The sequence below is a fragment of the Cydia splendana genome, chromosome 16 (genome assembly GCF_910591565.1).
Source record: "Cydia splendana chromosome 16, ilCydSple1.2, whole genome shotgun sequence".
NCBI classification, from domain to species: domain Eukaryota; kingdom Metazoa; phylum Arthropoda; class Insecta; order Lepidoptera; family Tortricidae; genus Cydia; species Cydia splendana.
The window spans coordinates 7,362,504-7,387,688 of NC_085975.1; the positions used below are offsets into that span (position 1 = coordinate 7,362,504).

The 25,185-nt window shown below is 37.2% G+C and overlaps 3 protein-coding genes across 4 annotated transcripts; 1 reads left to right on the forward strand and 2 right to left on the reverse strand.

Annotated features, from left to right (window-relative positions):
- Positions 1-914: 914 nt before the first annotated feature.
- On the forward strand, positions 915-25,185 carry LOC134798168 (uncharacterized). Of its 2 annotated transcripts, none has more exons than XM_063770511.1 (7): positions 915-1,197; positions 18,517-18,688; positions 18,823-18,963; positions 19,549-19,752; positions 20,966-21,205; positions 23,328-23,518; positions 24,896-25,182. In XM_063770511.1, exons 1-7 carry the CDS (start codon positions 1,127-1,129, stop codon positions 25,038-25,040), a joined length of 1,164 nt encoding a protein of 387 aa, XP_063626581.1. In that variant the 5' UTR covers positions 915-1,126; the 3' UTR covers positions 25,041-25,182. The 2 variants fall into 2 exon arrangements, with proteins under 2 accessions (XP_063626581.1, XP_063626582.1); XM_063770512.1 differs by lacking the exon at positions 915-1,197 and adding an exon at positions 17,956-18,026 and having other exon boundaries at positions 24,896-25,185.
- On the reverse strand, positions 3,751-6,157 carry LOC134798169 (cytochrome P450 6B5-like). The gene is made up of 2 exons (XM_063770514.1): positions 4,779-6,157; positions 3,751-3,942 (listed from the first exon to the last, which is right to left on the reverse strand). Exons 1-2 carry the CDS (start codon positions 6,118-6,120, stop codon positions 3,776-3,778), a joined length of 1,509 nt encoding a protein of 502 aa, XP_063626584.1. The 5' UTR covers positions 6,121-6,157; the 3' UTR covers positions 3,751-3,775.
- LOC134797869 (cytochrome P450 6B4-like) lies at positions 10,552-12,205 on the reverse strand. The gene is made up of 2 exons (XM_063770221.1): positions 10,950-12,205; positions 10,552-10,718 (listed from the first exon to the last, which is right to left on the reverse strand). The coding sequence occupies exons 1-2, from the start codon at positions 12,100-12,102 to the stop codon at positions 10,552-10,554; spliced, it is 1,320 nt and encodes a 439-aa protein (XP_063626291.1). The 5' UTR covers positions 12,103-12,205.

Consider the following 25,185-nt stretch of genomic DNA (forward strand, 5'->3'; position numbering starts at 1 on the left):
GTGATGGATTGTGGTAGTCGCGCCCCCTACGCAGAGTTTCGCATAATATTTCCTATTAGAAATTCTACTCGTACCTAATTAATATTTAGAAAGTCTTCTTTAGAATTACCCTAAAATAGATCTAATATCATATCACTGGTATCACTGTCAGATTGACAATGTTTTTTAGTTATTTGCAAAGTTAATGCACTATTTGATAATATTTAGATGTAATAGTACTTCCATATGATAAGAAACGTGTTCTTTTTGTAGACTAGACGTTTCCGATCTCATTTTGCACGAGAAAACGCTGCAATTCGGCATTTTCGGCTCCTATCATTCCGCTTAGACTGACGTTTGCTGAATGGCGTATGACGTGTGGCAACTAGTTTTATATAACCTCCTTGACCGGCGGCCGCGATCTTTTTGCAGAGGGGAACGCCTGTTAATGGCCGCTCCATAGATATTTACTCCGAGCTTCTATGTGTTCAAGTCAAGTTACTCGGTTACTCGTGTTGTTATGTTGTAGCTTGATATTTATCTAGTTTTATAAAATATTCAAGATATCTATAAAACAGCTCAAAATCTTTTATGCATAATGAATGGCATGACTATATACTTGCTATATACAGACAGATGTATACAAATACATGTATAAGTCATAACTTTTATAATAGTGTTGTTAACGCTTTAACATTAAACAAAGAGAATATATCCACTGCGACATTAAATAGTATAGAAAATACAAATCAAATTAAACTTAATATAACAACTAAAAAATTAATCAAATATTCGAGACACTTTTTAAACCGATGGCATGCTGACGTTTGCAAAATGACAACTAAAGGTGACAGTGACATTGATTTGAGATAAATGCCACTTGCACTACAATACAAGTCAGTCAGAACTTGAAGTAGTTAGTTATAGACGAGTATTTTATATTTTAATATTAAATAACGTTAGAAATTGTACTTGTATTTGCATTTTGTTCATAAGTGCCCGCTATAGTACGGTATTTTTACCATGCTATTTAATTTTACAAATATAGTTGCGTGACTCTTTCATAGTTCCCAAATAACTGCAGGAATTCGGTCATTAACCAGGAGAAAGTTAGTCCATTAAGCCATTGCCAAATTATTATTGGAAGATGAATACCTCAAACTTACTTAGATCCATGGTCGGGAGTACACTGTTCAGGAATCACAGACATTTGCCCAGGTAAGATTATTGACTATTATTATTTAACCAGTTACAGGATGTAATAGATTATTTTACTATATTTCCTATAATATCAGTATTCAAATTATTAGGTTCAGTGGGGCAACAAAATACTACCCTTCATTAATTTACATACTTACCTATCAATTAATTAAATTTCATCTGTGTACATAATATTATATCAAGTATCTGTAGGAGAAACTCATCCTTGACGTAAATGCATGCTGACTGGTAATAATTTAACACCTGTTCAAATATAGACATTCATTTGTTGCATTTAATTAATATTATTTGAACATATTTCAACACCATTTATGACTTAAAACCTATAATACAGTAATTTTATACATTTCGCGTTTGCGTTAAATCCCGTAGCTCTGATTTTTTGCAGACGTGTTTATGATGTTGGCCCAATGAATAATACAAGTTTGTGACTTCGAACGCCGAACGCAACTTTGTCAAATATCGAAAAACCCGCGTAAATTTCGGTTTTCTTTTAGATTTGGGTGATTATAACCCTAAAGGACTAGTTTTTGATAGTGCCTTCTGAGGACGTTTTTAAAGTGGACTAAATTTGCTACAATACGAGACTAGAATTGTCTCTGTACATCTAGTTTCTGAAATAAACCTTTCAAAATTTATAATTTTTTGAAATTGTATTCGTAGGGTAAGTAAGTGCAGTGAGTATGCACTTTTGTCACAGGCGGTGAAGCTTGGCACGATTGTTCCTAAGGTCAAACAAAGCTGATTTGGCCAGGTAGCTTGAGATCGTACCGTGCCTACCCCCCAAAAAGGGAGGCGCAAGGGTCGGATCACCAGGTCCAATCTATGCTATATTTCTTCCTGCTCTTAGCAACTAGGGCAAGTTATATATCATTTTCATATAATTTAGGGATTCCTTATTCTATAAAGTATCACTTCAAAGCAGGCAGTCATACATTTTTTTGGAAAAATATGTAGCGGATTGAGTGACGATTTCCTTAGAAATGTAATTATGGCCAAAGTCAAAGGTTAAAAATGTAAAAAAAAACACTTAACTTGGCGTTTTAAAAGTATGAATATAATGTGCTCATCCTTAAATTATATGAAAATGATATATAACTTGCCCTAGTTGCTAAGAGCAGGAAGAAATATAGCATAGGTTGCACCTGGGGAGCCGACCATTTCCCTCCCGTTTTTGGGAGGTAGGCACGGTACGATCTCGTGTCTACCGGCTCAAATCAGCTTTGTTTGACCTTAGAAACAATTGTGCGAAGCGGCATCGCCTGAGACAAAAGTGCATACTCACTGCACTTACTTACCCTATGAATACAATTTCAAAAAATTATATGCGGGTCCGAAATCTTTGCGGGTTTTTTCGATATTTGACAAAGTTGCGTTCGGCGCTCGAAGTCACAAACTTGTATTATTCATTGGGCCAACATCATGAGTCTGCAAAAAATCAGAACTACCGGATTTGACGCAAAAGAGCCAGGTTACAAAATTTGACAAAGTTACTGGATTACTACTTAGGGGTCATCCATTAATTACGTCACACGTTTAGGGGGAGGGAGGGGGTCAAGAAAATGTGACATATTGTGACATGGGGGAGGGGGGAGACACAAACTTTGTGACGTCACTTTAACTTCATCAGTAACCGAAATTTTTTTTTTTATTATTTTATTCGCTGTACATTTAAATAACAAGTTTTTAAAACGATAATCGTTTTTATTCTTTTAATTTTCTTTCCTAAGCAGTTTTGGGTTATAAAATTAAATAATATTTATATCGTCAAAAATATTTTGATAAAATATTAATAATACTTAGGTACTTACTTAATTCGATTTGGCGATTTCGTAGAAAAAATGTGACGTCACACTAGGGGGGAGGGGTTTGCCAAATGTGACCAAATGTGACAAGGGGGGGGGGGGAGGGGTCAAAAAACCTAGAAATTCGTGTGACGTAATTAATGGATGACCCCTTAAAAGTAGATAATAGTTTTATATTATAAGATATTTTGATGGTACAGTCACCTGCAATAATATGTTACTCTTCAAATGCCACAAAATATGTGACACGCTCTTATGACTCCACTAATACGATCATGTCAGATATTTCTGCAGCCTACATTGTGTAACATATTATTGCAGGTGACTGTACAATTTGTGTTGGTATTGGACATCCTGTCATAGATACGGTAATCCGATGTTGTGCCTTGACCACTGTAGCTATCAAAGGGTTAACTATAAAGTATAATGTACAGCTACCGGAGTTCCAAGTCATATTGGAAATTCACCAGTAACGATGTGCTACCCATACTAATTATAATTTTTAACAAGCAGAAACATCTGCAAACGATGCTATTAAGAAGTGTAACACTCTTACGGTAGATGTCGCAAGGGTCTCCTTGACCCATAATATGGTGGAAAGATTTGCTGGCTATGGATGAGGTCTTGGTGGCTCAGATGGCAGAGCGCAGGAGTATCGATCCAGAAGCCGTGAGTTCAAGTGCCAACCAAGACAGTAATTTTTCCACTTTTAAATTTATTCATATACTTATGCCAGTTAGATATACCATTGCGTTGTTATAACTCATATATCAATGTCTTTTAATGAAGTTGATCGGTATACCGCCTATGGGATACAATACGATACGCCGAGGCTCGTACTGCAATTGACGGGGGGTATTCTTAGAAGCTTCCACCCGAAACTGAGAGAGGACCTTCGCCATACACACCCGCGATTGTAGCTGTGCGAAACGGTACCCTGAAATAATGCAATACAGAAAATAATTACCATCATGTCACAATTCAAATTCATATCAACATATCAGACAAAATACCAGCTTTGCTGGAACAAGCCTGCGTTAACGGTCAGTCAATCAATCCTTGGGTAATATGGCTCCATTAATACTGTTGATGATTTCGCCAACGTCAAAGTGGATCCCACGTGGAATCGAATTAATATTATTTGTAATAAATAAACTTTAGCCAGTGTACGGTATAAAACTATAAAATTATGGCCTCTAGGGCTCTAGCCCACGGTTAGAGATAGAAATACCAAATGCTCGCAGAGTACGACGTTGTTCGGTAGTTGGGTTATGTGCTCTTGTAAGGCGATGGCTGGACTTTACAAGGACCCGCGTGGGCTACCCGGCGTTGAAGCCAGAATTGTGGTTAAACGCCTTTCATGATATTTATTTCTTTATCTGCACACTTCCACATTAATTTACTGCATAATACGCTATTAATATTACACTTTAAACAACATTAATGAGCAAAAACAATGAAATGAATCATGAGGCAATGTTACCAATATGGCGATCGACGAATAACCCGCGTTAACGGTCACTTGATCCAAAACACTTCCACAATCATTAGTAAACTGTCGAAGCGACTTTTGTGAGTGCCTGAGTGGCCTACCCTGCACTTTCCGATAATTCAAATCGAAAATTTAAATCATTTTAGCCCGTTGAATCGTAAGTTTACGTAGTTTGTTTTGTTAACATACTTTTAGAGGACTTTTATCATATGGCACAAACTATAGGTTAAACATGTATAAACTACACTTTTAAAATTACCTAAATAACTCATGACACTCACCGATGCAGTTTCTAGGTCCAAGCCCGAAAGGCAAATATGCGCACGAGTGCCTCGCTGCCACATTCTCTGGAGAAAATCTCTCTGGGTCAAACTTCTCAGGGTTAGGGTATATCTTCTCGTCATAATGGATACCAAGCGTCGGAATTTTAATCAACTGATTTTTCTCTATAGTTACATTTGTACCGGGTATCGTATAGGTACTGCTAGACTTTCTTCTCAAATCAGGAGCAATTGGATACATTCTCAATGTTTCATCGAAAACTTTGCCCATGTAAGATAAATCTAAAACAGCCTGTAGGGTCATCTCGCCATCATGTTTCTTTAATACTTCTTTTATTTCTACCACCACCTTGTCTTGGATCTCTGGGTTGCGAGCTAATTGGTACAGGAAGAAACCCATTGTTGCCGCACTGGTTTCATAACCCCCAGCATAAAAACTAAATGCCTGTGCCGCTATTACCTCGTCAGTTAGATCTAAACCAGTCTCAGTATCCTTATTTTTCGTTATTGGTCCAGAGATGTGCTTCTCTTCTCTCATTTTCAAAATTAAATCCATGAAATCGTTTCTATTGGTTGGTTTACCATTTCTTTTCGCAGTGACGTCTTTGACCAAATCGATAAAAAATGTGATAACTTCTGTTGGAAAAAGTGAGCCTCCAATTTTTACTAATATTCCAGGATACATCATCTCGAGGTCACGACTAAGGGTCATGATGAATATTTTACTATCGATCCTACGAAGGATTTCGTGTTCTTGGTTAAATGTATCGATGTCTATGCCAAATACGCAAGCGGCTATGGTCGCCAGCGTAAACTTTTGTGTCATATCGTGGACTTCTTGCTCCGGATTTAACTGTGTGACTCGGGCTACATACTTCACAAATTTATCCCCGCGTTCATTTACAAGATGGATCATATTTTTTAGCTTTCCAGGAGTGAAAAGCGGAGAGAAGCGGCTTCGTAACAGTCGCCAGGTGTCAGCAGTACCATGAAACAAAGTCGCTCCAAAACCCGTTTTTTTGAACTCAAAACCACGGTTAACGAAAATATCGAAGTCTTTTATTAGTATATTTTTTATCACGTCTAAATCCCTTACTAACAATTCTGGGGATCGCATCACGAACATTCCTACCACCTTTTCCTCTGGGTACATATCGTAGATATCCTTGAATACGTGGCCAATGGGTTTTCTTCTGAGTACTGCATCCTTGATATTTCCGAAGAAGAAAGTCGGTTTTGGGCCAACAACATTTCGTTCATTCCAGTAATTATTGTACTTTGTGAAGTGGTAGTACAAGAAGGAAGCAATAACAAAAGATATCGTTAAAATGATTACCACCATTGTAACCTTACAATCTAAGGCAAACCTCAAACTGTTAATGAAAATAAGTAATACAGCTTCTCTCTTATTATAAAACTATAGATAGCTTAAGCTTAAGCTAGCAAAGTCTTTTACTGCCAATAGTTAAACACACTTTATGATATGTCACATCAGAGATAACAAATAATACGATATTGACTAGGTATTAGCTATGCCCTCGAGTATGTTTGCGGGGAAACACATTCATGGTAGTCAATCATACTATAGTATAAATGTAGGTTCTCACTGTAATGTAAAAGGCCCGATGGATGTTCGTTGGTGCCGTGGTTTTGGGGACGGTCATTGGGGTCTTATTTTTCTCCTAACGAGTTTACCTTAAAAAACCAGAATGTTGTTGGAGGGTTCCACACGAGTTTTGCCAGACACACCCGGGATTGGACCTGCGCGAAGCGGATCCCTGAAGTAATGTAATACATAAATCACGGTTTATGGCCTAATCACGACACCTATATACTTGTATCTTATTCTTACTTTTTTATTATACAGGGTGGAAAGGCACGACGATCCTTTCCGGAAATGGGAGATAGTTTAGCCTAAGCTCTATATTTTCTCCATAGAAACTATGTTAATATGGGCAACCGTTTCTAAATTATGACCTTTTAAACATCCACGCAAAAAACTACTTTGTTCTAACCCTAACAGGTGACAGGGTCAATGAACTTACTTGTAAACAATCAGTATTCGACAGGAAATTATGCTAATTTGTTGCCATCTAACCATTTTTAGGTCTGCTTACAGCACGGTAAGAATCATTGGAGGATTTTCGCTTTCTTAGTGGTTCCACTTGTTCAATACTTGAATGAAATAGTTATGTTAAGGAATCTTAATATTAATAATACTAACCACAACATTGTTTACAACGACAGTTCAAATGGTGACATTGACAACCACTCAAAAGTACGCAATCGTCTTATAAATATCTCTGGTTTCCTTGACTGATAAAAAGGTTTTAGTTTCTTAACACGTTTCACAAAATTATTTTCGAATAATTGGAAACTATCTAAAATAATTAAAAATAACAAGTAGGTTGTGTTAGTTGCACCAAATGAACTTGCAAAAATTAAATACTAAGAATAAATCAAGAATAAATACTTCTTCAATACCAAACTAACAAACCTTCTTGCGTGGTAGGAAATAGACAAGACGTCTGATGTTTGAAATTAAATTTTCATTGAACTATACTTATTGAATGTCATATTCTTCAAATAAAAATGTTAGATGCTCGTGGCTATTTAAATTTGTGGGGCTGTGTAAAAGATATGGTGTACCAAACCAAACGGAATGTGAAACTGCGGACGAAATGAGACAAAGGCTAATTGGTGCTTTCTGCGGAGGATAAATGACGAAGAGCATACACTATATCGCATGTGCATCGACATACTCGGGTACGGGCTGCGGCGGCGTTGTAATACACGGAGGTAAATTTGAACACCGTATGTGAAAAGAAGATAGTATTAAATATTGGAAAAAAGTAATTATCTAAGAAAGTAATAAAATTGTTTGTAATATTTTTGCATGCATTTGATTTATTTGACATTTATGCGTCATTCATACATCATTGCGATACTGTCAACGATCGGAAAAAAGTGTAAAGTCACGAGCTTTCCCGACGGAGATCCTTAATCTAGCCGTCATGTGCACATGCTATAGGGTTATCACCACAGTTAAAAAGTAGTATTTTTGCAATTTTTATTTTTTACTCAATTAACGATTCTTACCATTACCAATAGTCTCTGTATCACTTAAACGACCTAATACTTCCGGGAAGGATCGTCGTGCCTTTCCACCCTGTATATATATAAACATTAAAACATTATTACTTTTCCGTGATTCAGTAACTAACATTAAAATCTTTAAAAACATTAAATTGGCTACTTGCATTAGTTTCGTGAACCAAAGATTTCCTTCGGCAAGATTGCTCGGGTGGATTTAAAAGAAGTGGAGTTGTCGCAGGCAGCTAGTTAGTTAGCCAGCTAATTAATCGCCTAGGCCGATAAAAGATCACTCAACGTTTAACAACTTATTGAAAATTGAAAGTCAGCTCTTTGAAAACGACTGGTTCACTCAGCCAAGTGATTTAAATGTAGGTAACCTGAAAAAGTTAGATAAGTGAAATAAAATAAATATAACCTAACCTAACAGAACATAAAATTCATCAACGTCCAAATTAACTAAATCAGCGGTCGGCAACCTTTTAGCAGCGAAGGGCCACATAGTAGTTAAGGAAGTAGACGCGGGCCGCACTTTTGTTAATTGACAATGTATGTAATATTGTTGTTTGACAATATTACATACAACATAGCCAAGGGGGCTCGCGGGCCACAAATGAGAGGTTCGCGGGCCGCTTGTTGCCGACCGCTGAACTAAATGACTAAACGACGTTCAGCCATCTGGTTAATTAAACGTTGCGATCAATGACGTGGCTGGTTGTTCTTCAGCCAACTGATTAGCTGGCTAATTTTAGCAGTTGGCTGCGACAGAGCCACCAAGATTTTTGATGTAAATTGTAAGTTTCTCTCAAGTTTATCTTGATATTCCCATCAGATAAACAACTTGGCAAAGTTTGGTAGGTATCGTTTTCGAGTTAATCGGGGATGCTGAATTTATTTATGTTATGACAGTGGGGAGACACTCCTGACTTCGGTCGAACTCGGCTCCGTTCGGCTCAGCATTGCTCCGAGCAATTATTAGGGTTGGCACCACTTGACTTCCTTGTGCGTGCACGACCACAGATAAGATAATCACTTGAATTTTGACAACCCTAAATAGCCGAAAGGGATAGTGCCATATATTAGAAACGGATAGCATGATTCGACCCTGAATCGCTGTCAAACTTCGGGTTTGTAGGAAGTGTCCTTTCTGTACGGTAGTACTATTATTTCTTCTGTGGTTATGACGGAGGGAAGGCCAAAAGCCCTCCGCTTACCTCAGTATATGCAGTACTTCACAGTTTAACTAATATGCTAGCAGCTCATGAAGTAATAAGCATTCGGACTCGTTAACCATACTACTACTACTAAGTTGAGGATTGGTTTGAATTCAAATAAAAGGATCACATTTATTAAACCGTTCAAATCTTTATTATTAAAGTAAGCATATTACAATGCGCTTATGAACGTCAAATAAAGCTACGCTGGCTCCAACCTTACACCTCTGACCCGAGAAGATTTAAATCTCCCATCTAGTGGAGGAGGGTATCCCAATATGGGCCCGGCAACAAACACGACAGGACACATCTTTTCAAAACAACACACATGGTACGAAACGTAATACTGTTCCTGGCCTGATGCGTCCGCACGTGATCAAAGACAATAATCACCATTCCGATCAGGTGATATTGGTTTTATACAAGCAGCCCTACCACTGGTCGCGCACGAACGTCAGATGAGACTCAGTAGAAGCGCGCCAACGCAGCGCTTGCGTTTCGTAGTCAATTGTTGTCCCGTACCATACTAATGACTTTCCTCACATTTATGATTATCATATTGATGTCGGCGGCCGATCGTAAGATCAGTCACGGGATAGGTCCGTGAGGTTGCTTGAGATACCCGAAAGGGCAAATTGTGTTGTGTGTTGTGGACAGATGGATGAAGTAGTATTTTATATGGAGACGGCCGTTATATAACGGCACCGCTATCCTAGGAAACCAGAGCTTAAGGCCTTACCATTACCAAAGACCGTTATAACGATAAACTCTAAGAACAATAAACATACAAATTTAATTTTATTATATCTCACTATTCTCACTTACCCTGATCTCAAAAGTCAAAATTAAAACTCATCTAGCATTTGTAACTTTTTTTATTGTAGGATGTACAATACTTACACACTTTCTACGATACTTAATAGTAAATATTAATATTTTTTGCTATTTTAGGTATAATGAAGACAAATTATGAATAACCGATAGCAATGTATCTAACAATTAAACATACAAATTACTTATAAATAAACTTATTTTAAATTGAAAAACTTATTCAATTATGTACCTTCAGTTGAAAAACTTTTTAAATGATATACCTTCAGTTGAAAAACTTATTCAATTATATACCGTAGTCTCGCGCAATAAAGTATATGTTCGTACGTATTGCATCTAAATACCAAAGGTAGATGTAATGCCGCGTCGTCATATATCTGTCGGCGGCCGATCGTAAGATCAGGCATATCGTGAAATTCCTAGGCATATCGTGAAACGTGAAAATCTTTGACTCCTTCCCTGAGTCGACGGAGCCCCGCTACGCGGGGCTCCTATTTCTGGGCAGTTTGCCCTTCGGGCATCTGAAGCAACCTAACGAACCTATCCTACCTATCTATTGAGTTAATGTGACTATCGTCAAAACATTACACAGGAACATTACGATCTGCCTGACCGTACGATCGGCCTACGACATATCAATGTCTCTTAATGAAGTTGATCGGTATACCGCCTATGGGATACAATGTGATACGCCGAGGATCGTACTGCAATTGAAGGGGGGTATTTTTAGAAGGTTCAACCCGAAACTGAGAGAGGAGCTTCACCAAACACACCCGCGATTGTAGCTGTGCGAAGCGGAACCCTGAAATAATGCAATACAGAAAATAATTATCAAAATACCAATTTTGCTGGAAACAAGCCTACATCAGCCATAAGATCTTTGGGCGTTAGAGTGCGTGTTTAGATATTGTGAACACCTTGGCCGCTCCGATATATCTGATGACGACTGTACATACTTGTAGGGCACAAACTACATATAAATTAGATCTGAAACTACAGTACTGATATTACCAAAATAACTCATGACATTTACCGATGCAGTTTCTAGGCCCACGTCCGAAAGGCAAATATGCGCATGGGTGCCTTGCTGCCACATTCTCTGGGGAAAACCTCTCTGGGTCAAACTTCTCAGGGTTAGGGTATATCTTCTCGTCAAAATGGATACCAAGTGTTGGAATTTTAATCAACTGATTTTTCTCTATAGTTACATTTGTACCAGGTATCGTATAGGCGCGATTAGACATTCTTTTCAAATCAGAAACAATTGGATACATTCTTAATGTTTCATCAAAAACTTGGCCCATGTAAGATAAATCGAAAACAGCTTGTAAAGTCATCTCGCCATCATGTTTCTCAAGTACTTCTTTTATTTCTGCCACCACCTTGTCTTGGATCTCTGGGTTACGAGCTAATTGGTACAGTAAGAAACCTATGGTTGCCGCACTCGTTCCAAAACCCCCAGCATAAAAACTAAATGCCTGTGCCGCTATGACCTCGTCAGTTAGCTCCAAACTCGTCTCAGTATCATTGTTTTTCCTCATTGGTCCGGAAATGTGTTTCTCTTCTCTCATTTTCAACATTAAATCCATGAAATCGTTTCTATTGGTTGGTCTACCATGTCTTTGCGCAGTGACGCCTTTGACCAAATCGATAAAAAATTTGATAACTTCTGTTGAAATAAGAGAACCTCCAATTTTCACTATAATTCCAGGGTACATCAGCTCCAGGTCACGACTAAAGGACATGTTGGACATTATACTGTGGACCCTACGAAAGGTTTCGTGTTCTTGATTAAAAGTGTCGATGTTTACGCCGAACGCACAAGCAACTATGGCAGATTGGGTAAACTTTTCTGTCATACCGTGGACTTCTTGCTCCGGATTTAACTGTGTGACTCGGGCTACATACTCTACAAATTTTTGCCCACATTCGCTTAAAAGATACATCATATTCTTTAGCTTTCCTGATGTGAAAAGTGGAGTCAAGCGGCTTCGTAGCAGTCGCCAGGTATCAGCAGTACCATGAAACAAATTCGCTCCAAAGCCCGTTTTCTTAAACTCAAAACCACGGCTCAAGAAAACATCGAAGTCTTTTATTAGTACATTCTTTATCACATCTAAATCCCTTACTAACAATTCTGGGGATCTCATCACGAATATTCCTACCACTTTTTCTTCTGGGTACATATCGTAGATATCCTTGAATACGTGACCAAAAGGTTTTCTTCTGAGTACTGCATCCTGTACATTTCCGAAGAAGAATGTCGGTTTTGGGCCAACAACATTTCGTTCATTCCAATAATAGGCCTGATGACAAATTTTGAAAACCCTTTTAATATCGTCGGTACACTTGTATTAGTTCCGAAAAACACTATATTTCAGTTATACTCATAAGATTTAACATAGATAATTGCATTTTATTATAGCTAGTTTAAACTTCGCGCGAAAACGCCTCGCATGCCATTTGTGACGTCATTATTTAGTTGGTGGTAGGGTGGTAGATATTGTTTACATACTTACAGTTACGAATTTCCCTTGAATCCGAATGATATTGTTAATTCAGCACCATATATTACGATTAGGGATGATAAATACATTACAAAAATTTATCACAATAACTCATTTTACACAAAAACTCTCACACGGTTGCAGTTTAAGATGAATTATTTAGATACATGTACATTTTGAGTGAAAATCACCGAACGCCGGTTTTACTTTTTAATTTTTAATTTTTTCTAGTTACGACAGCCAACATGGCAATGATAGTTCCATTCAGCCAAATAATTAAAAATGTTTGTTGTTGAAATATCGTATTATTTAGCATTTTATTTAAGTAATAACAAATAGATATCTACTTTATATCGTGTAATAATATTTTTTGGACGTAATAAATGTTTAGTGGCGAAATAACATTTTTTTTGCACCTTTCGAACTCTTTGGTGCCCACGTATAGATTTCGGTCAATGAGGTTGTCTATGTTGCTCTAAGAAATATGTTATGGATTGATGACGTCACTGTTTGGAACGTTTCTGATTGGCGTTTCAGTAAAAATGGCCGATTGGAGAATTTTGCACTTTTATTTTATTGAATATATTAATAATCCTTCAGTTTATACTGAGATTGGGCCATTTTTTAGAATCATATTAACATATATGTTTCGTTGAAACCATTATTTCCATGATTCTTTGTTACTTGCAACAGGCCTATTATTGTATTTTGTGAAATGGTAATACAGAAAGTAACACGTAACAAATATCGTTAAAATTATTACCACCATTGTAACCAAACAATATAAGAACGAACTGAACTGAAAACTGTTAATGAAAATAATTTATTATAGCTTCTCTCATATTATGTAACTAAATATAGGTATTGAGCTAGATTTTTTTTTACTGCCAGTAGTTAAACATACTTAATGATGTGTCACAGTGATAACAAATATTCACTAGCTGTGCCCTCGGCTGCGTTCGCGCAAAATCACATTCATGCATTGACCTATAATATCTAAGGACGGGCCCGTAACACTAAAAATGGTGTTAGTTCGGCGGTGTCACTCACGAATTCGTGCCAATCGTGCAATCACGCAACTAGTGGCGACTAATCGCGCGCGTGGTGTGAACTCATCAACCAATCGCGTTGTAGCGGTGTGACACTGCTGTACTGGCCCCATTCATGCCCAATTCTTATTGCCCGTAAGGCCAGTCCTTAGATACCTATACGTCAATGCATTCATGTTATTCAGTGGTACTAGAATAAACTCATACGGTACGGTAAAAGGCCCGACGGATGTTCGTTGGTGCCGTGGTTTCTGGGAAGGCCCTTGGCATTGGGACGTAACTTGTGTAGATAACTGGCGCCGTCCCTTGTCTATATAGTTACTCTCCCAATAACTCAGGTGCAGCCTTATACAATGCCCAAACCGCCAAGTGTCTCAAATACGCATTCTTGAAAATGCCATCATTATTGTACTGCCATCACGACACCTAGTATAGGTACTCGTGTATTATTTTACTTCGTGATTATTATTACTTTTCCGTGATTGAGAAAAAGACATTAAACTCTTGACGATGGGCTACTTGCATAAAAATATTTTATTATATTTGTTCTATATAAACACGTTCAACAACATGAAATTATAATATATGTATGCTTCGGTTTCGCTTTCTGTGTATATTTATAATTATATTAACTTTAATTATGGTGCACAATAAAGGATATTTACTTAGGTAAGTATGGGACTTTTTACTCGGCCGAGTAACAATTTCATACTTCGTTTTACTGTCTCGCCACTCTACTCGGCAGTGTTGGCCGAACGTTAATGCAATTGACCATTAAAAATTAACCATTGAAAAGGTTAATTGCCATTAACCATTAACCATTGAAGGAAAATTAATTATCAATTGCATTGATCATCAATTTGCATTAATATTTATTTATTACGAACCACTAACAATTAAAAAGAATTAATGGTTATTGCTTTACAAACCATTAAAAATTAAATCAATTTTGAATGAAAATTAAAAATGTGATTGATAATTAACAATTAACAAGAATAAACATCGTAATTTTTGTCTCTGTATTTTTATGCAGGGTTTTCCAATATGTTCCCCGCGAAGACAAATGGGAATTCACCCATTATTGGTAATTATTGGTAATAATGGGTGCTTATTGGTGTATTCCCATTTGTCCCCGATTCGCGTGACCTACGCCATGCATGAAGCTGGGACAAATGGGAATGTTTTATGTGAATGAATATGAACGGCGGGGAACAAAAGGGATACACCCGATATTAGTGTTCCCATTTGTCTCCGCTCCAATGAGATGGGGAAAAATGGAAATATTTCTATGCAGCGTCTTTTCCCATATGTTTCTATGCACTCATTATAGGTGCATTCCTATTTGTCCCTGCCATATGTGAGTTGGAGACAAATGGGAAACGGGGGCAAATGGGATTTATATGCAGAGCCTATTCCATCTGTTCCAGGTGGGAACAAATGGGAAAACATCAGAAAATGATGTGTTTGTCCCCACCTTATTGGTGTGGAGACAAATGGGAAACGGGGACAAATGGGATTTATATGCAGCGTTTATTCCATCTGTTCCAGGTGGGAAAACATGGGAAAATGATGTGTTCACATTTGTCTCCACACCAATAAGGTGGGGACAAATGGGAATGTTTTATATGAATGAATATGAACGGCGGGGAACAAAAGGGATACACCCGATATTAGTGTTCCCATTTGGCTCCGCTCCAATGAGATGGGGAAAAATGAAAATATTTCTATGCAGCGTCTTTTCCCATATGTTTATATACACTCATTATAGGTGTATTCCTATTTGTCCCTGCCATATGTCGGACTGTCCCGAAGTTGTCTCTGGTCTCGTGCGTCTGTTTGTTCCGGACGTCCCGAGGATGGCCCTCAGACCACGACAACGCGACCTATTGGCCGTGCCGCCGGCGCGCACCGTATCGCGCAGGAACTCGCCGCTGCCCCGCGCCCTCTCACTACTCAATGCGCTCCTGGCATCGACACCTGAGTGCGACCTATTTGCTTGGCGATGGACGGCAGTGTATAGAGAATGCTTGAGATTCTGTGAGGCGATGGATGCTAGGTGCTCAACTGTTCCAATATAATTTCTCAAATGTAATGTGCTATTATTGTTGTTGTTAAAATAATTGTTGCTTTTATAAGTACTTATTGTTATTGTTTTTAGTCTAAGTTTCGTGACGCATTGGTTTAACTGTAATGTCATGTAAACATTTTTATCAATAAAATAAATAAAATAAATAAATATGTGAGTTGGAGACAAATGGGAAACGGGGACAAATGGGATTTATATGCAGCGCCTATTCCATCTGTTCCAGTTGGGAACAAATGGGAAAAGATCAGAAAATTATGTGTTCCCATTTGTCCCCACCTTATTGGTGTAGAGACAAATGGGAAACGGGGACAAATGGGATTTATATGCAGCGTCTATTCCATCTGTTCCAGGTGGGAACAAATGGGAAAACATCGGTAAATGATGTGTTCCCATTTGTCTCCACACCAATAAGGTGGGGACAAATGGAAAATATTTATATGCAGTCTTTTCCTATATGTTCCCCGAGGGAACAAATGGGAATACACTCATTATTGGTTATAATGGGTGCATTATTGGTGTATTCCCACTTGTCCCCTATCCACGTGTCCTACGCCATACATGAGAAGGGACAAATGGGAACACATCATTTTCCCATGTTTTTCCATTTTTTCCCACCCGGAACAGATGGAATAGACGCTGCATATAAATTCCATTTGTCCCCGTTTCCCATTTGTCTCCACACCAATAAGGTGTGGTTTCCCATTTGTTTCCAACTCACATATGGCAGGGACAAATAGGAATACACCTATAATGAGTGTATAGAAACATATAGTGTAGTCTCAAGTTAAAATATGTATCACGATCTGATAATTCACTGAAGCTTGTATTAATGGTTATTTTTATTTATAATTTTAATAGTTCCAAGCAAAAGTAACATTAATTATTAGTTTATGAAAAAAAATATTTAATTCCATTAAACGTTAATGCAGATTGACAATCAATGTACTTAATTAAACGTCTCAAAATTCAATTCTATCTAATTTTAATTATATTGATGCGTAATGCAATTGATTAATTGCGGAATTAATGGTTAATGAAATTGATTAATTGTTAATTAGAATTAACCATTACGGCCAACTGAACACTGCTACTCGGTACGTGCGATCCTGGCATTACTTTTCATCACACTTTCTCGAAAGATCTTATTTCATGCTTGTGTACTTAAGTGAAAATGCCTATATTGTTCTCGCGGGAGTTATGGATTGTGAAAAAAAAGATATAACTCCCTAGGGAGCTGGTTTATTGTTTATTAGAAACAGTTGAATCTCACGGGAAGCAGAATCTATTGACATCTTCCGAAAAATTATGCATGGAGCTAATTATAGCTTAAAGGGGCCCACTGATTACCAGTTCGCCGGACGACATCAGCCTGTCAGTTAAACGCAATATTTGACAGCTCCGAACAACTGACAGGCTGATATCGTCCGGCGAACTGGTAATCTGTGGGCCCCTTAAGTCGTTACCAAAGATCGTTACAACGAAAAATTGTAGGGACACTAATCACAAAAAAAAATCATACTTACCCTGGCCTGGAAAGTGGAAACTCGAGATCAAGACTCATCCGGCATTTGTAATGTTTACTTACTTAAATAGTTGAAAAAGAAAAATAAATAAATAGACATCAAAAATCACGGTTCGTAGCCCGATCACGTCACCTATTATACTCGTATCTTATCATATTAGGTACTCCTTTATTATTATTACTCTTGCGTGACTGGAAAAAGCATAAAAATATTGACAAGTATAATACCTTAAGTCGTCACCAAAATGCTCAACAACATTAGACATCTATTATCAAGTAGCAGTACTGATAATTCCGCTATTCGATGCTAGATGTCTACTATGAAAATAATAGTCTTTATGGTACTAAAACTGATGTATGGAATGAGCACTCTTGTCTTACTATATTTCCCTATGCCTAGAGCATTCACTTACAGTCATATTAAATCATAGATTTTGATATTTTTGATCATTTAAATTGATCACTTCATGATATCGTTATGGTTTGTCTTTCGGTTTCCAGAGAAAAATATATCTTCTTCAGAACCGAACCAAATTAAGAGAAGAGAAGCGAAGCCGTGTGCTTGTTTCCCACCAGCGAGCAATAAAGAATTCAATAATAATAATTCTTTATTACCATTTCTAAACGTCACCTTTGTCTGAAAGTTATCTTGAGACCTTATTTCACGACCTTTTAGATATATCTCAGGAAGTTCTGAATCAGATAAGAATTCAATACAAATTGAAGAAATGAATGATAAATTGTGAGGCATCTGTATGGCAGTAGCAGATTCAATTATTTATATTTCGGAGGTACACATTTTACGCTGTTAAAAACGTGTAGTCCTTTGAATACTTAAGACAGTTTCAATTTTCTTTTTTGAAATATAGTTTATTTAGTACTTTTAGTAGCTCATAAATAGTTTAGTAATGAATAACAGTGTAATTTATTTTATGAAGCAATTTAGGTAAAAAATATAGTTTTATATTCTTTTGTACATATTTAAATTTGAAGGTGGATACTTATTGTCTTCTAACACAAAACAAAATAGTTTCAATGCCAGGGTTTTTTGTTACCTATTTAGAAATTTACAATATAGAAACTGGATCTTTGTAATATGTATACAATACAATACGATAACAACTGATTTGAATTAATCTTTTAAGTCCAGTTGGCCGAGGGTGTATAATGTATAAAACATCGAGCGAATAATGAAATCTTGTTACTAGGTATCATAATGTCAATGAAACTTAATAACTTTATTTTGTAAAAACATGCCATACGATTAAATAAAATAACTTTATTAATAAAATTATAGTGTTTTTTGTTTATATTTAAGTATATGAAGGAATACAAACTGATAGGTAATCACACTATAAATTCCTAAGAATATACTTCGTATCATTTTAAGTGAAATTGTATATTTTGACAAAAATAAATCATGGTTTTATTTTCAGGTACATGAAACCGTTAAATTTCTGCAAAATGTCAGTATCAAGTAACGCATCTCAACTAATCACTCAAAAGACGAAAGAATCTTTTGAGGACGCGCTTCCAAGCATCATGGACACTATCACTACTAACACACAGTTTGCAGACGTACCTGAAGTTGGGAATTGGGTGAAAAAGGTAACTAAAATAAATGATACTTACTTGTAAGTGTACCATTTACGTGAGGCGGTTGGTAAGAATTTATTAAGGTCAGCTACGGGCTGATAAAAGTGATTAAGGTTGGGTGCGACTGAATTAGTTGCCTTTTGCAGACGCTGGATTATAACTTAGGAGGAGGGAAGAAAACAAGAGGCATGACCACACTCCTTGCCTATGAGATGTTTGAGAAAGCAGGGAATGTAACTGACGAAACTATTCATTCAGCGAAAATGCTTGGCTGGTGTGTGGAGATGGTAAGTGACTTATCTTGTATTCGCACGTTTATTATAAGAATAAGTATAAACACATGGTAAGATTAGTATTTTATTTTTATAAGTACTAATTAAACTAAACTCACCATGTCCTATTTTCCATGCATGTTGCATAGGTTGCATAACTCGTAATCATAAATAGTAAAGCTCTATTTGGTTACGATTTCACACAACTGAAATCACAGATCCTAAGCATATACAGATACTATGCATATGATCACGCGTTGTTAAAGTACCGAGTTATATTTTGGGGAACTGTGTCTATTCAAGCATACGCACATCTAATTTGCACGAGAAAGATTTACAAGTGTTCAGTTATGACTTATGAGTATTGATCTTTGTATGTACAATTGTAAAAAAACAGGATTAGATTAGATGCATATTCTACTTAACTAACTCTACTTTTCATAACTCGACAACGCCCAAAATACTGAACATAACCTTTCACGCTCTTTTTGCATTATGTCCTAACCAGAATCATTATTTACAAATTGAGCCCCGAGGAGGTTTGAACTCAGGACCTTCCGTGTTTTAGTTTTAAGGGTTATTTTTCTGTGTCTCCTTCAGCTGCAAGCATACCTCCTCATACTAGACGACATAATGGACAGCTCGTCGACGCGCCGCGGCATGCCGTGCTGGTACCGTCTGCCGGACGTCGGCACGCGCGCCATCAATGACGCCATCCTGATTTACTCCTCCATGTTCCACGTCATCAAGACGCAGTTCGGGGGAGAGAAGTTCTATACTAAGATATTGGAATTGTTTAATGAGGTAAGAAAGTAAGCATATCATATCACCCATATTTCGTCAGGTGACAAGTGACAACCAACTCACTAAATACCATTACAAGTTCATAGCCATAGTGAACTGTATTAGTACCATAATAAGGTTGATTTTTATTATATTACCTATTTTTAGTTAATTAGTTAGTTCGTTTTGGTTGTCACCTGACGATTTGTACTAACGGCGAATATCGTTCAAATTTAGCGGACTACTGTAAATTTTTCTCTCTTTATAACAACTACAGATGTAAAAACTACGTATGTGAAATAGTACATTTCAATGCAAGTGGGGAAAGTATGTTATTATATACGAGTCCCGGGATGTCTTTTATGAGCCGTAGGCGAATAAAAGACACGGGACAAGTAAATAATAACACTTTCACACGTACATTGAACGACGTTTTTTAATACATTTGCGAAAAAAACACTTTAACACAAATATTGGTAACATGAGCATTGCACTTACAGTTACGAATTTTCCCTTGAATTTGAATGATATTGTATATTCAGCACTATAAACTACGTTCAGCGGTGATTTACATTGCCAAAAGTAATCACATTAACTCATTTCATACAAAAACACTCTTACAGTTGCAATTTAAGATAATTATTTTGATACAACTAATAAATTTCAAGTGAAAATGGCGGCCGCCGGTTTTACTTTTTAATTTTTATTTTTTTCCGTTAACGTCAGCCAACGTGGTAATGATAGTTCCATTCAGCCAAATAATAAAATTTTTTTTTGAGATATCGTATTTTATAACGTTTTATTTCTATAATAACAAATAAATATTTACTTTATATCGTGTAACAATACTTTTTGTACGTAATAAATGTCTAATGGCAAAATAAAAATTTATAAAGTTTTTGAACATCCAAACTCTGGTGTGGACGTATCGATTAAGGTCAGAATTAAATTTAAAAAAGCTAGAAAAGTAAATAGCACTAGTTCGCAAAAAACAACTTTGCGAACGCTAAACAGCTACGTAAAGTAGCACTTTTTGAGCACCTGTATTAAAAAAACGTTTTACAGACGTTTATTTAGGTAAGTACGTAAAATAAAATAAATAATTTTTAAAGCCTCTTTCCACCAAACACTAGGTAGGTATTCTAGGTATTATTACACTATTGCAACATACTTTGTTACGCTACGTGCGGCAGTTCACCAAATAAGAAATATAAAATCATAATTTCAATTGCAGACTCTCTTCCAAACCTCAATCGGGCAACACCTAGATCTGACGATGGCGAATCGTCACAAAAATGACTACAGTCTGTTCACGATAGAACAGTACAACGCTATCGTCAAGTACAAGACTGCGTACTACACGTTCAAGCTGCCGGTGTGTTTGGGCTTGCTGTTGGCCAACAACACAGACCCGGCCAAGCATAAGAAGGTTGAGGACATCTGCCTCGATATTGGCAGATTCTTTCAAATACAGGTGCGTATGTTTACACTTCTTTCTAGTCGTTCCCTCATGTGTGAGGGTCGTGGCTATTGCAATCTCCATGTAGCTCGGTTATAATAAACAAAACCAATACGTATGATTTGCTTAAGAAGTGCATTTAAAAGGTGAGTATAAATATTGTCATTTAGAGTCTATCGAGTTAAATTTTATCAACATGCTAAATATTTTAAGGGTCTTATGTTTATTGAGAACTTTTACTTTGTAGGTACCTATTTTCTAAAATTTCTAGTAGTTCCCTAACGTCTAAGGGTCGTAACCATATACAATTGAGTCGCTTAACTTCAAACTCGGGTAAATCCATCTGTCAGATTATGCGATTTTGGTATTAAGAAAAGGTAATAGGGTAGATAATTGCTGAGAGGGTCGAATGGATTTACCCGAGTTCGAAGTTAAGCGACACAATTGTTCTCTTCTACCTATATGCAGTCTAGTTTTATCAAAAAATACAATATTCGCTCAAGTGCATCAAGGGTGAGTCATTGGACAAATCGTCAGGTGACGACCAAAAGCCACTAGTTACTGTTGCCAAATTAAGAACCGTGCTAGTACCAAAATAAGGTTAATTTTTGTTTAATAATATTTTTGCAATTAGTGAGTTTTGGTTATCACTTGACGAAATATTGCCACTTAGTGACCTTAGTGTCAAGGTAAGTTTTATCAATGTGATAAATATTTACCAATTTGTTCAGTGTTTACTGAAACATACCTAAACCGTTTACGATAAATTACTTAAGCCTCGGCATTAAAAAAAATCCATAAGTACTTGCTTTTGCTTACTTCGTAATGAAACGTAAACCTAATACCCAAAGCCAAGTCTTGCGTCTATAAAATATGCATACCTATCCGTACCATGATCGCATACGGAAATTACTTAGAATATGAATGCGTGAATTTGCATTAAATACTTAGACATGATCTTACATGTGCTCTTCTTTTGTCAACGCGTTTATTCAAGAGTCTGTATAATTGCTAGGTGTGTCTATATTAAAACCATTATTCCTTGTGAATACACAAAGGAAAATATTACCTTATAGGTAATGTAGATAGATAATTCAAAAATCGTGACGCCGCATGGTTGAGCTCTCTCAGATTGTAATCAGTCATACTTTTCTATCTTACATAAGTAGGTCACTTGAGGAAAACTATAAGTGGCACCACTTATAGTTTTCCTCAAGTGACCTACTTACGTTACTGTACTTTTATCAGTTATAGTTCGTTTTTTTAGGATCAGAAAGAACTTGAAAGAAGGTAAGCGATCTTGGCATGTCTTTTAATTGAAAAACGCTTTTTAAAAATCATTTACTATTACTTATGAAAGCAGAGGAATATAAATGATTATATTAGATTCATAATTGTTGCATATTTGCCGTAACTTATTTTTAAAATGTGTTTTTCAAATAAAAGACACGTCAAGATTGTTTACCTTATTTCTAATGCTAAAATAAACGAACTATAGGTACACCTTCATTTCAATTAAAATATCTCAGAACGCAGCATTATTTTTATTTTACTTAGTGTGTTCACATTACCTGTTTCACCACCTATATTTTTTAACAACTGCTCGCAAAGGTGCGTCCAGATCAGGCAAATGCAACAAACGCGGATTATTTGCTTGCGCAATCCTCTATTTATATAAACATTATATATTGCACAATACGTGAAAGTACAAATGGCGGACTTAGTAGCCAGATGGCATTCTCTACCAGTCAACCATGGGCTAAACCGAAGATATTCTGTTAGTGAGGGGTCATACAGTTAAAGTAAAAGTCAAACGTTGGGGGTTTGACTTTTCTCGAATTTTTGAAAATTGTAAAAATATTTTTTTTTTATTAAAAATGTCATTTTTTGTAAAAATTAGGTGCGAAAAATAGATTTCTTGGAAAATTTAAATGCTCCTAACTCGTATTCGAGGGTGTACAAATAAAACAAATTGTGTAGAAATATTTTCAATAATGTTAATATCCAGAGAGGAAAATTACTACGTTTAGTATGAAAAGGCGATTTTGCGCGGTACCTCCACTTTCGTCTTAAGTTTGGTTAATTGGTTTCTACTTATTTTTTTTTTTTAATAACCAAACTGAATTTTCTTCATCAGGATGACTACATAGACTGCTACGGCGACGAATCAGTAAGCGGCAAGAAAGGCACGGACATCCAAGAGGGCAAGTGCTCCTGGTTCGCGGTGCAGGCACTGCAACGGTGCGACGCCAACCAGAGGACCGTGTTCAGCGCCTGCTACGGCAGCCACGAGCCGGCGCATATTGAGCGGATAAGGATACTATACAGGTTCGTTTATGAGATTTCTTCTTCTCCGTCGAATTACTCTTGACAGAGCAGTCGTGGTCAACGACGAACGATTCTACCTGTTCTCCCTGGCAGATGCTTCTCTGGCACATGTGTTAAGTGGAGTGTTGGTAAGGGCACAGAATAAATAATAGTATTGCCGTACAGAAAGGAAACTTCCTACAAAACCGAAGTTTGACAGCGGTTCAGGGTCGAATCATGCTGTCCCTTTCGGCTATTTAGGTTTGTCAAAATTCAAGCCCTTATCTTATCTGTGGTCGTGAACGCAAAGGGACGTCAAGTTGTGTCAACCCTAATAATTGCTCGGAGCAATGCTGAACCGAGCGGAGCCGAGTTTGGCCGAAGTCAGGAGTTTCGCACCCCTGGTAAGGGCTTGTATTTAATCCGTCCAGCGCATTGGGGAACGTCCTCTTGACCCACAGCCATTGACCCGGCCCTGAACAACAAGTCTCTCCATGGCCTGCTCTCCACGTCGCGTCACATGTCCGAAGTATCTGAGGATACGCGCTCTGACCGTAGCTGAGAGCCTCTCTTTCACCTTGAATTCTTCAAGTATGGAGACGTTTGTACGGTGTTGTGTCCAAGATACTCGCAGCATTCGTCTCCAACACCACATTTCGAGTGCGTCAATTCTTTGTCTCTCTCGCTCCTTGACTGTTTATGAGATTTAGGTACAACAAATATGTATTTAGGTACTAGGTAGGTAAGTTTCTATGGTCGTCGAGGAGGACACTAGTCTTTTTTTTACGACACCATCAGGTCGGGTGACAAGCAAAAGTCACTAAGTCCCACCACAAGTTCATAGCCATAGTGAACCATATTAGTACAAATAGAAGGTCGATTTTTGTTTACATTTTTCTTTGTAATTAGTGGCTGACGATCTCGTAAAGGATTTCTTCAAATACTGATGAGTAGGTACGGCAGACCACCGACCGAGGTCGCGGTCCGGTGCGGTAACAATAGTTACCGAATACAAGAAAGACATTCAAGAGAGGTAATACGTTTACGTATCTCTATAAATAATATAAATGTCGTAGGCCGATCGTAAGATCAGGCAGATCGTAATGTTCCTGTGTAATGTTTTGACGATAGTCACATTAAACCAATACATAGGTAGGATAGGTTCGTTAGGTTGCTTCAAATGCCCGAAGGGCAAACTGCCCAGAAATAGGAGCCTCCGTCGACTCAGGGAACGAGTTAAAGATTTTCACGTTTCACGATATGCCTAGGAATTTCACGATATGCCTGATCTTACGATCGGCCGCCGACATAAATACGAACCACATCCAAATCTTACATCAATTGAATTATAAGTAGGTACGTACATATTAAAATTTTAAATCTCTTTTTTTGTTTCAGACAGTTACAACTGCCGGAACTTTACGCGGAAACGGAAGCGAAAATGTACGACACGCTGATAAGCCAAGCCCGAGCGATGCCTGAAGATCTGTCGCCTACTCTATTCGTCAAACTTATTGATATGCTCAACAAGAGGAGCTATTGATCTATACTGGAAAAATGGTATTTGTGTGTAGGTAGATAAATAACATAAAAATAATACATGTTTGTACATTTTCCAAAGCTCTCGGTTAAAGTTTATTGTTTAGAGGCGTTATTCATAAACGCGTTACTGGCCTGAATTATAGTGC

Bases quoted from the DNA above. Each gene is read 5' to 3' on its own strand.
- LOC134798169 (XM_063770514.1), bottom strand. From the start codon at position 6,120: ATGGTGGTAATCATTTTAACGATATCTTTTGTTATTGCTTCCTTCTTG. The intron at 3,943-4,778 runs GTGAGTGTCATG...GCATTATTTCAG, and splicing joins TGGACCTAGAAACTGCATCG to GGTACCGTTTCGCACAGCTA.
- LOC134797869 (XM_063770221.1), bottom strand. From the start codon at position 12,102: ATGTACCCAGAAGAAAAAGTGGTAGGAATATTCGTGATGAGATCCCCA. The intron at 10,719-10,949 runs GTAAATGTCATG...GCATTATTTCAG, and splicing joins TGGGCCTAGAAACTGCATCG to GGTTCCGCTTCGCACAGCTA.
- LOC134798168 (XM_063770511.1), top strand. From the start codon at position 1,127: ATGAATACCTCAAACTTACTTAGATCCATGGTCGGGAGTACACTGTTC. The intron at 1,198-18,516 runs GTAAGATTATTG...TTTTATTTTCAG, and splicing joins AATCACAGACATTTGCCCAG to GTACATGAAACCGTTAAATT. The intron at 18,964-19,548 runs GTAAGTGACTTA...TGTCTCCTTCAG, and splicing joins TTGGCTGGTGTGTGGAGATG to CTGCAAGCATACCTCCTCAT.